Source organism: Quercus suber, unplaced genomic scaffold, assembly GCF_002906115.3.
Source record: "Quercus suber isolate HL8 unplaced genomic scaffold, Cork oak 2.0 scaffold_1270, whole genome shotgun sequence".
NCBI lineage: Eukaryota > Viridiplantae > Streptophyta > Magnoliopsida > Fagales > Fagaceae > Quercus > Quercus suber.
Window position 1 is genome coordinate 24106 of NW_027070662.1, and position 14601 is coordinate 38706.

At 38.9% G+C, this 14601-nt stretch overlaps 1 protein-coding gene across 1 annotated transcript; it reads right to left on the reverse strand.

Annotated features, from left to right (window-relative positions):
- Nucleotides 1-1584: 1584 nt before the first annotated feature.
- LOC111991518 (dirigent protein 23-like) lies at nt 1585-2511 on the reverse strand. The gene has a single exon (XM_065769681.1). It carries the CDS (start codon nt 2440-2442, stop codon nt 1897-1899), a length of 546 nt encoding a protein of 181 aa, XP_065625753.1. The 5' UTR covers nt 2443-2511; the 3' UTR covers nt 1585-1896.
- Nucleotides 2512-14601: the final 12090 nt, after the last annotated feature.

Genomic DNA, 14601 nt, shown 5'->3' on the forward strand with positions numbered 1-14601 from the left:
AATGAAGTGAAATTCCAGTATTAGCCAAAAGAAAAAAAAAATAGAGCATGAATCTTGGCTGGGTTTTAGAGAGAGAGAGAGAGAGAGAGAGAGAGAGAGAGAGCATAAACTCCACTGACAGGACCTTTTGTAAGTGAAATTTGGATAAATTACAACTTATCAACCTGTGGTTTGGCTTGAATTTAAGTTACCTATTTGTAGTTTGATATTTGACATTTTACCCACCTGAGCTCTATTCTGTTAGGCTTTTATAACTCACATCTGCATTTGCCATTAAAAAAACAAATTTTAATTCAAAAATATATATAACATAAAATAGGTAAAAAAGCTAGGGTTTAAAAATTGCAAGAAATGGATGAATATTGCATTAAAAAATTCAAACAAATACTCCGTACAAATTAATATCAAAACTTCTCTCCAACAAAGTTCTAATTGTGAAAGTTTTTTGTGAAAAACCCATCAAAATGAAGCAAACTTCATGAATCTTGGCTGGGTTTTTGAGAGAGAGAGAGAGAAAAAAAACATAAACTCTACTGAAGACATAACACAAAACACAAAAGATCATACAATGTATTTTGGTTTTCTCAAAAAATGTACAATTTCTAAAAAAATATGAGGCCACTGTCCCACAACTCTTTGAAGAGGTTAAGAAAGAGCTTGATCTTGTTCCAGTTTCACAACTCTCTTTTGCTCACCTGAAATATTCGGATGAATATGAGGTCGCGACTAATGAACAGATCAAGTGTGTCTTTTTTAATTTTATATTTTCAAAATTGTTTCTTATTGTTTGCTCTGAAATTTTGTGACTTTATGGTTATTTTGTGTGTTGGGTTTGTGATTTCAATTCGTTTCATGTTATCAAAATGATAGTGTAGAATGTAATGTCTAGTAACGTTGCACTGAAGGGTATTGCCAAGTAAGGTCCTTTTAAAAAAAAATAAAAAGTAAAATTAAATCCTCAATTTTCATTTTTCTTTTTTTACATTTTCTGTTGCAAATTTGCGTATAATTTATGGGCAACTTGATATAGTGGGAAAATATTTCTTCAAACCCTAACTTTTTAATCTGTTTTGTGTCAATTTTTTGTATTAAAATGAGTTTTAAACAAAAAGTAGAGAGATAAGTTACAGAAACTTAAAGAAATAAAGCTTAAGTAGGTAAAATGTCAAATATCAAATCATTATACTTAAATTTGAACTAAACCACGCGTTGGTAAATTGTAATTTGTCTATGAAATTTTAAACCCAAAGTCCTGTCTCAACCATGTGGGATCAATTTTGTACTGGATTTCCAAGAGAAAATTCTCATAATTGGCTCCACCAACTCTTGTCTGGGTGCATTGGCTTTGATGCCATGCACATTCAACCTCAAAGTTACGTATGTAATTTGTCTATGAAATTTTAAACCCAAAGTCCTGTCTCAACCATGTGGGATCAATTTTGTACTGGATTTCCAAGAGAAAATTCTCATAATTGGCTCCACCAACTCTTGTCTGGGTGCATTGGCTTTGATGCCATGCACATTCAACCTCAAAGTTACGTACACAAGTTTCAAGTCATGCTTGTAAAAAGTTACTGGTTTAGCTCAAGGAAATCGGAACAAAAAACGGTTTTTAATAAATCTCTCTTATTATTATATTTTGTAGGATAAGTTTGAGGGTGAGACCATAAGAGCATCTCAAAAGTCAATACTTGAAAAAAAAATATTAAAAACAAAAATAAAAGAAGAAGAATAAAATTACAAACCAAGGCAACTCCAACAAACTAGGACTTTGTCGTCCTGCTTTGCCTTTCTGTGCCAATTATTATAAATGTATGCTTATTTCTCAGACTTGTTTAATGGCCAACAGCAACTAGTCCATATCTTTATCTCTGTTGACCCCATAAACATTTTCAACTAGTGATGCTGCACAGTGACATTGAACCGGATAACCGAGTATTGGGTAGGAATGTCTAAGAAATATGTCTCAAAAGTAGCATACCCCCTAGCAAACCGGAATTTCCCAGTCCCAGCCACCACTGCAACCTCCGTACCAGGCACAAATTGTTGGCTAATACCTTGAATTTGTATGGTGCTTCCGTTGTACTCTTTATTTCTGAACACAATTGATATCATAACATGTGAATTCAACCCATCTAACCCCGCTGTCACGTACATGCCTTGGGCACGGCCAACTCCGGGAGACTTTGGATCTGCGGTTTCAGTGATATAGTCATCAGTGACAAATATGGTGCCGAATTGGGTGACTGTCCAAGCCTTGCCAGCAATTCCTGCAACTGGGATCACTGTGACATTGGGGTTGCCTACATCTGAGATGTCTTGCAAGTACATTGATAGCTTGGTTTCTTTAAGGTCAGAAGCTTTGGCTAAAAATGTGGCTGTGGCTAGGACCAGCACCAAGAATAAATTTGTAAGCATTTTCGGTACAAAGCTTGTTGCCATGGGTGGATGCTGGCTGATTCGGCAACCAAGAAGTACGTAATCTAGGACTAGGAATAGCTAGAATTTGTACTCCTTAATTATGGGTGGGTTTTGGTCTTTATTTATAACTAGGTGAGGGACAATCTTTTATTAATTTCTCAATGAGAACCCTATGAAAAATATGTCCTCAATGGGAACCAAATCTCTGACCGGATCTTTTGTTTTTTGTTTTGTTTTGTTTTTTTTTTCTATTAAACAAACGAAATGCAAGTGTTAGTTATTTAGACCCCTGAAAACACAAATCATTTAACCTAATTTAAAGCAAAGTTGTTACTTAGTTCAATTAAACAAATCTAGATTTAACAAATATCAATCATATCACCTAAAAAAATCTAAACAATCTAGTTTCAAGTTAAAAAATCTGGAGAGGATTTAATCCAAACAATCTATAAGGCAACAAATTCACAAAATAAAATGGAAGTGTTTATAATAGATCCAACCCTATATCTAATACTACCTCTTATAGTACTTACTCACGTGACCCCAATTTAGGAGAATTAGATCTGAAACCCTAATCACTTAACGGGCTTAATAAGTTGATGAGCTTTAATTAAATTTTGCAAAAATACATCTCGATCAATCGAACCATAATCTCAAATGGTCAAACCTAGCATATTTTGAATTTCCTAAACCTACAGCTTCCTTATTCTTGTATTCTGACTTGCAACACTTTGATCATTGTCTAATCATACATATAGACTTAGAAATTTATATTTAGACAAGTTTGTGTTTACAGTTTGTCAGTTATTCTAAACTTTTAGAACCTAACAAATAGAATTCAAGGTTCTTTGGCTTTGTTTACTTGTTTTTCTGTTCATATTATCTAGACCTAATTAAATTAGATTTAGAACTATTAACTGGTTTGAATCTAATGGAAAAATATGGATAGGGATAGGGATAGGGATTTTTATCCGTGAATTAAAAGCTAGTCAAAATATACTTGACTCACTGAAACTATGGGTCGAGTTGACCAATCATTGGGTTTTTCTAAGGTGTGATTGGTCACTTGTTTCTAGTTGATTTTATTACCAATCCTAGGTTAAGAGAAATGGCACTTTTCCCAATCTAATGTGGATTGCAAAAAATCTTGATTCTTAGGTCTGGAAGTTTAGTTATGTGTGAGGAAGGTGTTAGGCACCCTATAACGCCTGTCCAAGGACAGTCCTTTGTTTTGATAAAACCTTAATTTTTGGATATTGACAGTAAAAACATGATTTTGGTGTTAACTTTCAGGGCTTTGCATACATGGGGGCTTTGAGGTTTGGCTTTTAATGGGTGTAGTCCCAATCTATGCTTTCCTAAGGCATTCAAGCCGGGTACCAGATTTCCACTGCAAAAATCCAGCAACACATCACCTTTCTTTCGCAATGGAAATTAGGCATCGCTTTGCCTTAGGTGACACAGACTATGACGATCACACTAGAAGGGAGGAACAGGTATATTTATACATACATTATGCACAATGCAAGCACAAAGGACAAGAAAGTAAATGCCTACATCCCTAGAGCATGGCCCAAAATTTAAGTGCAGGAAAGTAAACAAGGGTCGCCATACTCTAGAGATGAGGAAGAATGGTACAAGGCATGATATACCTAATACAAACCATCTAGGAGAGATAGGGAGGAGGAAGGAAAGGGTTTTAAAAGAGTACATAACCAAAAGGGAGAAACTAAACTCCTAAACCTATTGACTATAGCCACTTGGCTTACATCTACATGCTCGCACCCACGCCTTGGAGACCGTGCCCTAGCTCCAAGCATCTTCACTTCATGTGTGTACATGCAAAGACAAATACAAGAAACTAGCAGACAAGTAATAGAAGGAAAAGGTGCAAAGAGTGTATGAAAGAGGCATAAAGCAGATAAGCATGATAGACATGGTAAGCAAAGAACAAGAAAGCAAGCAAACAAGCGAGAAGGCAAACAAGCAAGAAAGCGAGCAAAAAAACAAGAAAGCAAACAAAAGATGGTGTCCACAAGGGACAAATGTAGGTTTGGATCGAATGTCCATGACTTCATTGTGTTGAACCATGGATGACACACTAGCAAGCAAGGCTCATGCATGGATATGTAAGCAAGTGTGTAAAGATGCAAAGAAATCCAACAAGTGGCACAAACAAGCATGGTAAGCATATCATCGCACGGAACGGAAAAGGGGAAAGGTATGCCCGAAGCAACCGTCATCATGATGATGCATCCTAAATGGTTACATCCAAACAAGGCTTCATGGGCGTTGAATGTAACTACACAACCACAAACCCGCTAAGGGTGTCAAGCGTGGCAAAGTCTAGAACAAGAGAGGCTAACACAAGCATAAAGCATTGAAGCAAGCAAGCATGGACATGCAAATAGGGATGATCCAAACCCTTTGATGTGGGCCAAGGTATATGGACAATGGCAAAGACCATAGGGTGTAGATCGAGTCCGAACCATTAGGCCAAAACATAAGAAAGAAAGATAAAGTGACAAAAGGCTACAATAGCACATGACATGACAAACAAGGTCTAGGTCTAGGTACACAAACATGGCATAGAACGCACAAGCATATGAAAAACTAGCATAAAGCATGTAGAGCATAGATCCAAGCACACAAGCATGTGGAAACATAGATCGAGACATATAGGCATGTGAAAGCATAGGACTAGGCATAGGTATGGCTACACGTGTGTGAACATGTGAAAGCTTAGCCTATAGACATGTTAGAACATGGATCCTAGCATATGGACATGTACGACTATGGATCTAAGCATAACACATGGCAAAAAGCACATAAACACATAGATCCACGCAAAAACATGGCACAAGACATAACAACCAAGAGATTTAAACTAGAAACACAAATAAAACAAGAAACATGCCAAGGAAAGCAATAGAACATGTTATGCAAGCAAAAATAGCAAGATAAATGCTAGAAAAATATTTAGAAGGTTAGGGGTGTGGATGGTAGCTAGAAAAGCTACATCCACACCCCTAAACCCCAAATCCAAAGTTTAGGACCAAGGAAGGGAAGATTGGGTATAAGAACAATACCTTGCATTTTTGGTGAAGAGAGAAGAATCAAGCAACTTTAATGTGTTTTTTTGGGGTGTTTTTGTGTGTTTTTTGGTGTTTCGAAGAGAGAAAAAATGTTTAAAGGACCCAGGCAAAGAGCAAAAAAAAAAAAAAAAAAAAACTGTGTTCTTCCTTAGTTTAAAAGGTGCCTGAGGCGATTTATAGCCCTTCAAGGGCCGCCGACCTCAAAGGGCCTCCAATTGGGTTGATCTTGACACCTCTAGAAAGATCTTGACTTCATGATTCTGAAAATGTATGGATCTTGAAAATCCAATGGTTGGATCAAAAGTTACGGCTCTCGGAAGTTCGCAGTGCATCGATCAATGCGTCATCCTGGTTTTCGTGATATCTAGGCCGTTTTAACTTCGATTTTGACCCATGAATTGTCATTGGAATGATAATTTGATAATCTTCGCAATGGCGTTGGCTCTAACCCGTTATGATAGCCGGATCAAAATTAGGGTTTTTTAACTCACCCGGGATCAACTTGGGGTCAAACTTGGTCAAAGCTGTCAAAAGTCTCCAAGAAGATGGAATTTGATGTAACAACATGAAAAATGTTGTTTTGTTAGAGTTTTGACCTCGTTTAACCTTCGGTCAAACCTACAGTTGACCAAGGGCATTTTAGTCATTTTGGCTAAAAAAAAGGCACTTTAGGTGCTCTGATGTCCGGACGGGTTGTGCCATGTTATTTTAGATGTTCTCACAGCCCTATGGAGAGAAAATAATATTTTCAAATTTTTCCGGGTTCGGCATGTGAATCGAGGGTGGACAAAATACGGTATCAACAGTCATCCCTTTTGGGGTTAATCATCCCTTTCAGGGTTGGTCATCCCTTTTGGGGTCAGTCATCCCTTTCGGGGGTCGGTCATCCCTTTTGGGCACCCCTATACTGATCAATCAAAAATTATCCTCATCAGTACTCTTCATTAGTGAACTCTATTATTATTGAAACTCGTGAATCCAATCCCTTTGACTCCACTATCACGTACATGCCTTTGGCATGGCTAAATTCAGCTGAGTTCTGACCAGGGGTAATGGTGATATAGGGTCCTCAGTGACAATGACAGTGCCAGATTTGGGGACATTCCAAGCCTTACTAGCATTACGTGCAACTGGGATCACATTGTCATTGAAGTTGCACTTTTCTAGGGTGTCGAGAAAGTACAAGGATATTGTTAGGGTTTCTTCAAGTTCAGTAGCTTTGGCTAAGAGCATTAGCATCAGGTATCTTCAAACTATTCTATTTTACTATCTCAAAAGTTACTTTATCTATTATATCATACCATTTCACAATACACCTAACATCCCAATTTTTATTTAAAAATACAACACATTAAAATAATATAAATTATACAATAAAATAAAATAAAATATCTATCTCTCTTCTCTCTTTAATTTCTATCATTGCCTCTTTGAAAAAAAAAAAAAAAAAAAAAAAAAAAAACACCAAACAACCCAGTCACAACCATTACCTACCAAAATCCCACCGGAACCAAAAACCCAAATTAATAAAATAAAAAAAAATAAAAAAAAACAGGAAATACTCACCAAAAACCCAGCCACAAACCTAGCAAACCTATACCAAAAGCCCAATTAGCACCATGCCAACCCAAACAAACCAATCTGAATCCAAAATCCAACCAATCTGAATCTAAAATCCAACCCATCTGAACCTAAAAGACAAAAAATCCATAGTCGTGACCACATTGATCTCCATTACTGCATGACTCACCCGATCAAAACCCACCCACCTCTGCCACCACCCATTCTGATCTCCACCACATACACCCACACTCATCAAACCCACTACCGCAGAGCCATCCACCACCGAAACACAACAAATCGGTGGAGATTAGACCGATCTTTGCTTCTTTGTTCTGTTAGCTTAGAGGCCCAACCGATCTTAACCAACCCCCTACCCATGTCGAATCAAGCACACCCACGCCATGCCGATTGCAACCAAGCACACCTACTACCCAAGTCAGACCAAGCAAACCCATGCTGATCTCAACCAACCACAAGCCGATTGCAACCAACCACACCCATGTTGGACCCATGCTAGAAAAAACCTAGCACTGAGAGAGAGAGAGAGAGAGAGAGAGAGAGAGAGAGAATCAAAGAAGAGGAAAGTGAGATCAAAGGGTGAATGGAAGACAAAGAGACAGAGAGTTTGAGGAGCAGAGAGAAAAAAATTATACTAGTTACTATAGTATTATCATATCAGTAAGACAGTATTGTAGCACTATCGTAAAAAATTTTACAATTAGAAAACTGGGTAATGAGCTTGTTTTGTGCTTTGATGCTAAAATTCCCTAACATATACCATTTGTAAGACCCAATGCCAATGCTCTAAGTATGTGGTAGTGGCTAGAACCAATGCCAAAAATAAATTTGTTAAGCCTTTTTGGTACAAAGTTTGTTTCCATGTATGGATGTAGGCTAATTACGCAACAAATTAGGAAGTATGTAATTGAGATCTAGGAATATAGCTAGAATGACTCTGTGAGTTTGTAGTGTACTCCCAAATGGGGTTTTAGTCACTATTTATTACTAGGTGAGGGACATTTTTTTTAAGCCCAGTTGGTTCTTGATTCTAAATAATAGTTTTCAGTGTTTAAACATTAAAAACTGTTGTTCCAAAAAAAAAACACATGTTTGGTAGCATTGTTTTTTTAAGAGTGTTTGAATTACATTGCTCATTTTAAGGCGTTTAAAAACTGAATTTAGAAAGCTCTTCATATCAATTTTCAAGTATCAAACAACATTACTCAATGGCACAATCGTTAATATTTTTAAAAACATAGGAACCACAGATTTGACCATACCCAACCAATTTTCTCTCTCTTCAGACTTTTCTTTTGTCTTTTTCTCCCTCTTGCACACTATTATTCTTTGTTCTTCTTCTTTCTTCCTCTTCTTCTTTTTGAGAATGAAATGCTTCCTTTATATTAAACCAAAGAGGCTAAATCAGCCTAAACTACATGAAGGATGTCTGGTGCTACATTTTCCATCCAGACATTTAGACAGGGCAAGCTAATCGCTCTTCTAGCCAAAGCGTGGATGACACTATTTCCCTATCTACGGATATGAGTAAAGTGTATACAAGTAAAATAAAAAGCCAACTATTTAACATCATGTATTATGTGACCATGTAGTGCTAAGGATGGTTCTGTGCTAGACAAATCCTTATACACGATGTCTGAGTCTCCCTCCAAAACCGCAGAAGTGATGCCAAGATCCACTACAAAAACAGCAGCTTTCCTCGCTGCCAATGCTTCAACCTGAGTAATGGTTACTGGCAGTGATATTTGCTCTGACAGTGAGGCGATGACTACACCATTCGAATTGCGACAAACTACTACCAATCCGGCTTGACCTTCTTCTAAGAAAATTGCACCATCATAATTGATCTTCACCTAATCAACAGTTGGTGGTCTCCAACGGACATGATTTTGGTATACCAGCTTCTGGGTGGGTGGCTTGGTATCTTGAAATTCAGCTTTCCTTTCCTTTGACAAATTGAGGTTTTGATCCAGTAGACATGCCGCTTCCTTGACGCAGACCTGGTTTTGAAGATTCCAGATTGCCCACCCCATAAAAGCTAGCAGCTCGGTATCTTTTTTTTCTGACAGGGAAAAGTTGAAGATGTCCTTCATAGATTGTCCTTCCAAGGCAGAGAGCCAACTCCACTGCAAGTCAGACCGCCACACTAGCTGCACATTAGAACAAAAGAAATAAAGTGTGAGCCATCCTCAGTCTGCTCCTTACAGTTCTCACAAAGGGCATCTTGGGCAATTTTCCTACGATACAAGTTTTCTTTAGTTGGAAGAGCTTCCTTGCACACTCACCAAAAAAAAATTTTCACTTTGTTAGGAACTTCTAGGCCCTATATCTTCTTCCAAAACAATGAGTCATTTGTTGATGCTTAGACCGATGCACTGCCTTCATACAAGAAGCGATACCCTGACTTCACTGTGTATTGACCAGATGGGGTGAAAGGCCAAATGAGCTTATCTCGTTGGCTGAAAGAACACAATGGGATGCCCTTGATGATAGCTGCTTCTGCTGGTTCGAACACATGTTTAATTACATCAGTAGGCCAACTTCTAATAGACTCATTAATCAAAGCTGCCACTAATGAATTTACCTGCCCCTAGATCTAAGGTGATGTAACTTTAGCCTTGCCTTTCAAGGGAAGCCAATTATCTCCCCAAATCCTTATTTGCTGTCCGTCTCCCACTCTCTATAGTGCCCCCTTTTGGATGACATTACTTCCCTTAAAAATACTCCTCCATGCATATGATGCCGAAACTGAATCCTTAGCTTCAAGGATGGTTCCTTTGGGGAAAAAACCAGCCTTTAAGACCCTAAAAAAGAGGGATTTATCATCGTGTTGAAGTCTCCAAGCTAACTTGGTAAGCATAGCCTCATTAAACAAAGTGAAGTCCTTAAACCCTATTGCCCCTTTATTTTTATGTCGACGCAAATCATCCCATCTCACTCAGTGGATTTTTCACCTCTCTCCTCTTTGACTCCGCCAAAACTTTCTAACCATTACCTCAATCTCATGGCACAAATTGACATGGAGTTTGAAGCAACTCTGTGTACATGGGGATAGCTTGAATCACCGATTTAATTAGAACTTCTCGACCGCTTATGACAATAACTTCCCTTCCCAACCCTGCAATCTCTTCCAAACCCTTTGTTTTATTTTCCCAAAGCTAGCTTTTTTATTTCTTCCCACCATGGCTGGTAAACCCAAATATTCTTCATATTGTTTCAACTTTGATACCCCAAGTTCCTCCATAATCTGAATCATCTAAAGGCATGGATTTGCTAAAGAAAAGGGTTGTCTTATCTCTATTCAATCTTTGCCCCGAAACCCTCTCATTTGCAGCAAGAATCTCCATCACCTTTCGACATTCTTGGATAGTAGCCCTGCAAAAAAAAAGGCTATCATTTGAAAAAAGCAGATGAGTCAGCTTTGGTCCATTATGACAAATTGATACACCTTTGATATCACCATTGCATGCCGCTCTTTGAATCATTCTGTGGAGACCCTCAGAACACACCAAAAAGAGATAATGTGAAAGTGGGTCACCTTGGCGAATACCCCTACTTGGTTTTATGTTTCCCATGGGTTCACCATTGATCAAGATGGAGTATGTCACCGTAGTGATACATTCCATTACAAGGGCCACCCACCGCTTATCAAAACCCATCTGCAACATAACATTTTTCAAGAAAGACCATTCAACCCTATCATAGGCTTTGCTCATATCTAACTTGAGGGCCATAAAGCCCGATCTCCCTGAATTATGGTTCTTCATATAATGCAAGGTCTCATAAGCCACTAGGATATTATCCGTGATCAAACGACCCTTAATGAAAGCACTTTTGTGTTTAGAAATGATATGAGGAAGCACTATTTTCGATCTATTTACTAATACTTATAAGAATATTTTATATAGCACATTGCACAAACTAATGGGTCTAAACTCGAAAATCCGCTTAGGATTTTTTGTTTTTGGAATCAATGTAATGAATGTATGATCTAAAGGATTAGGCAATGAACCTGAATTCAAAAAATGCAATACAGTTTGGATAACATCACCTCTAACCAAATGCCAAAAATTCTGATAAAACAGGGGTGGCATTCCATCAGGTCCCGGTGCTTTGAGAAGGGCCATTTGGTTTAAGGCTGCTTCAACCTCCCATTCGTGAAACTTGCCAACTAATATCTCATTCATCTCTCCAGCCACAATCTGCGATATAGGGTCCAGGTTTACCGAGTTCACTTCTGGGATTGAGGAAGTGAATAATTGTTTATAGAATTCCACAAAAGTTACTGCAATCTGTTCCTGATCTGTGCACATCTCATCAGCTTGGTTATAGATGTTTGTGATAAAATTTCTTTGCTTTCTCTATGTGGCACGACTGTGGAAGAAGCAGGTGTTTCGATCACCTTCTTTGGTGTAAGTAAATCTCAACCTCTATCTCCACATCCTTTCTTCTTTCACCATTAATGTTTTAATCTCCTTCTTTAAGTGCACAACCCGAAAAGAATTCCCAGTCCTTACAGCTTGTCGTTCTACCCGTGCTAGTTCTTTCCTTTTTTAACCAGCTCATTTCAAACATTAATGAAATTATTACGACTCCAACTAGTCAACTCTTTACCACAAATCTCAATTTTCCTGATCACGTTCAAATTCTCGGCTTCATCATTCCTAGCTTGCCACACCCCTTCTACCGTTTCACCACAACCTTTATCCACTAATCACATTTCTTCGAACTTGAAAGTCTTCTTTTTTGAATGAAATTCCAAGTCTGATAGTTCTATCCACAAGAACTTATAGTCAGATGTTGAGTTGTCCACGTGGTGGACCCGAGAACCTGGAAATCTGATAAACCACTTATGCGAAGCCACTGCCCTGTCCAGCCTTTCCCATATTGATGCTCCACTCCAATAATGTTTGCTTCACGTGAAAGGGGAGCCTTTGTATCCCAAATCCATCAACCCACATTCATCCAACACCTCCCTAAAAATCTGCATTTGGGAGTAGGGCCATACCTACCTCCCACCTTTACCGATTGTTTTGTTAACTCATTAAAGTTGCCGGCGCAAAGCCATGGCAGAGAGCTCTGCCTATGTAAATACCTAAGAAGATCCCATGACTCATGTCTCATGTGTGTTTTTAGTTCACCATAGAAACCAGTGAATCGCCAAGCCTCTCCCGAACTCTTGTTGATTGTAAAGTCAATGTGGTTTAAAGGTGATGACTCAACATCAACCTCAGTTTCAATCTTCCAAAACAAAACTAATCCTCCCCCTTTATTCACTCTTTACACAAAGAATTTTTTATCAAACCGTATCCGATCCTTAATGTAATCTAGCCTTGCCTCGTCTGCCAATGTTTCGGCTAAGAACACGATAAATGGAGCTTTTGCCTGCACCACTTCCACAAGCTCTTGAACTGCTAGTTGGTTCCCAAGCCCCCTACAGTTCCAAATTATGCAACTCATTGCTCCTGGCAGGGCTGGGAGCCAACCGACGCTAATACAAAATGATTTTCTTTATCCAAATGAGAAACCAAAATTTTTTTGCTTGGTAACTTATTAAGATCCAAGGCCATATCCATGGGACATTTAGAACCAGCAAGGTCAGCACTAGTAGAGGAGGTGCCCACCACCATGCAGGGAAGACGTTTCCACTTAGCCTGAGCCATGCCATTGTTGTTCTGAGAGACCTGTATTGAATTAGAAATGTTGTGGAGATCTTTGATGTTAGGATCTTACTCCTGGAGTGGAATTAGACCCTCTCTCTTTACTTTAGTTGGGCTTTATCCTTCATTATCTGACCTTGACTTTACTTCCATTGCTAGCCTTTTCCAATGTTTAGTCGATGGGCATGGAGTTTCAGCTATCCACCCTTTCTCTTCAACGTAGCACATACCAAGAGGGCCCAAGTCTAAGCCCACATAAGTTGGGCCCCCTACCTTTGCTTCAAGCTTTTTAATTGGCATTAAAGCACCCACATGCACTTTGTCCACTTCCTAAAGGTGAGTTGTCTCCCACTGCATACCAACTAATGGTTCAACTTGGTCAATAATCTATACTTTGTCCTGACTACCCAAAGAAGCTTCTGTTCCCCCTATCTTTCCCACCCACTCTTTGAGATTTCATTTCTCACGCAAATCTTCTGACAGGGGTGTATGAGGGGCTGTGCCATCCCCACCTTGCATCAAGTTGCTATCCTTTAGAGTTGTCTTTTGAAACCTGTGATCCCTACCAGCCCCCGTATCCTTCCTCAATATATGCGACACCGCCAGCGTCCTTACCGTCTTGTCCTATATTTTTTCAAAGCTACCCTCAGCATCAGTTCTAACCCCCAATTTGAACATCTCATATCCACCCTGTCGTATTGGGTCGCCCTTCATCCAAGCCTCGTATTGAAGGAAGTTCACCCCTTCTTCTTTGCTGGGTTTAAGCCCCTTATTGCAATCTTTTAGAGCATGATTAAGAAGGCCGCACCTACAGCAGAAATTGGGAAGTTTTTCAAATTTAAAGCTCACCCACCTGCTCTTGCCTCCCTCAATGGTGATTTTCTTACCTCGCACCAAGCGCTTTATAGCATCAATGCGCACCTGTACTTGGAGACACTTGCACCATTGAACTCTAGACTCTGGTACATCAACGTCCATAACCTGTCCTAAGCTTGAGCCAACAGCCCACCCGGTTTCCTTCGTCTTGCACTTCAAAGGGAGATTATAGATCTGGATCCAGAACGAAGCCCACCTTATATCAATCTCCTTTGGGGTAAGTTCACCTTCAAAGTCATGAATAAGAACTAACTGTTTCTCATAGCTCCAAGGACACATCTCAATCACTCTTTTTTTATCTTTCCTATCCCTGAACTCCACCAAGAAGAGATTCTCATCAATCTTAAAAATTTGGACCCCTTTATTTGGCTTCCACAACATTCTCATGTTTTTCCTCAATGCATCCAAACTTATGCATCTTTGGGTCAGGATCTTCATCACAACACAACACTTTCCTACTTCTTTCGCTACTCTAGTGCTACTGCTATCTAGTACTATTCCTATATCTTCCTCCTCAGTAAATGTTAGTTTTTCCAATAGTTCTTCTAGTTCCTCCGCCATCAGCTCCTCTTCACGTGGGGGTCAGCCCTACAGAGGATGAGGTGGAAGAGGGGTACACACCACGGCCTCACTCAAAGGAGGCACCACACTTCTTGCAAGCAAAGCTGCAAGACTAGACTACTCTACGTGCCTAAGCCCGAGAGCACTCCATCTGGTAGGGAATTTGTTTTTCTTCCTCTTCTTCTTCTTTCTTTCTTTCTTTTTCCTTTCCTCTTTCTCTTGCACGCTGCCACTCTCTCTTTTTCTTCTCTTTATTTTTTTACTTTTTTTCTCTCTCTCTCTCTTGCACACTATCTTCTTCTTCTTTCTTCTTCTTTTTATTATTTTTATTATTTATTATTTTTAAATATCCTAGTTGATGGGTTCATGTTTCGGTCTTCTTCTTCTTTCTTTATTCTTTATTCTTT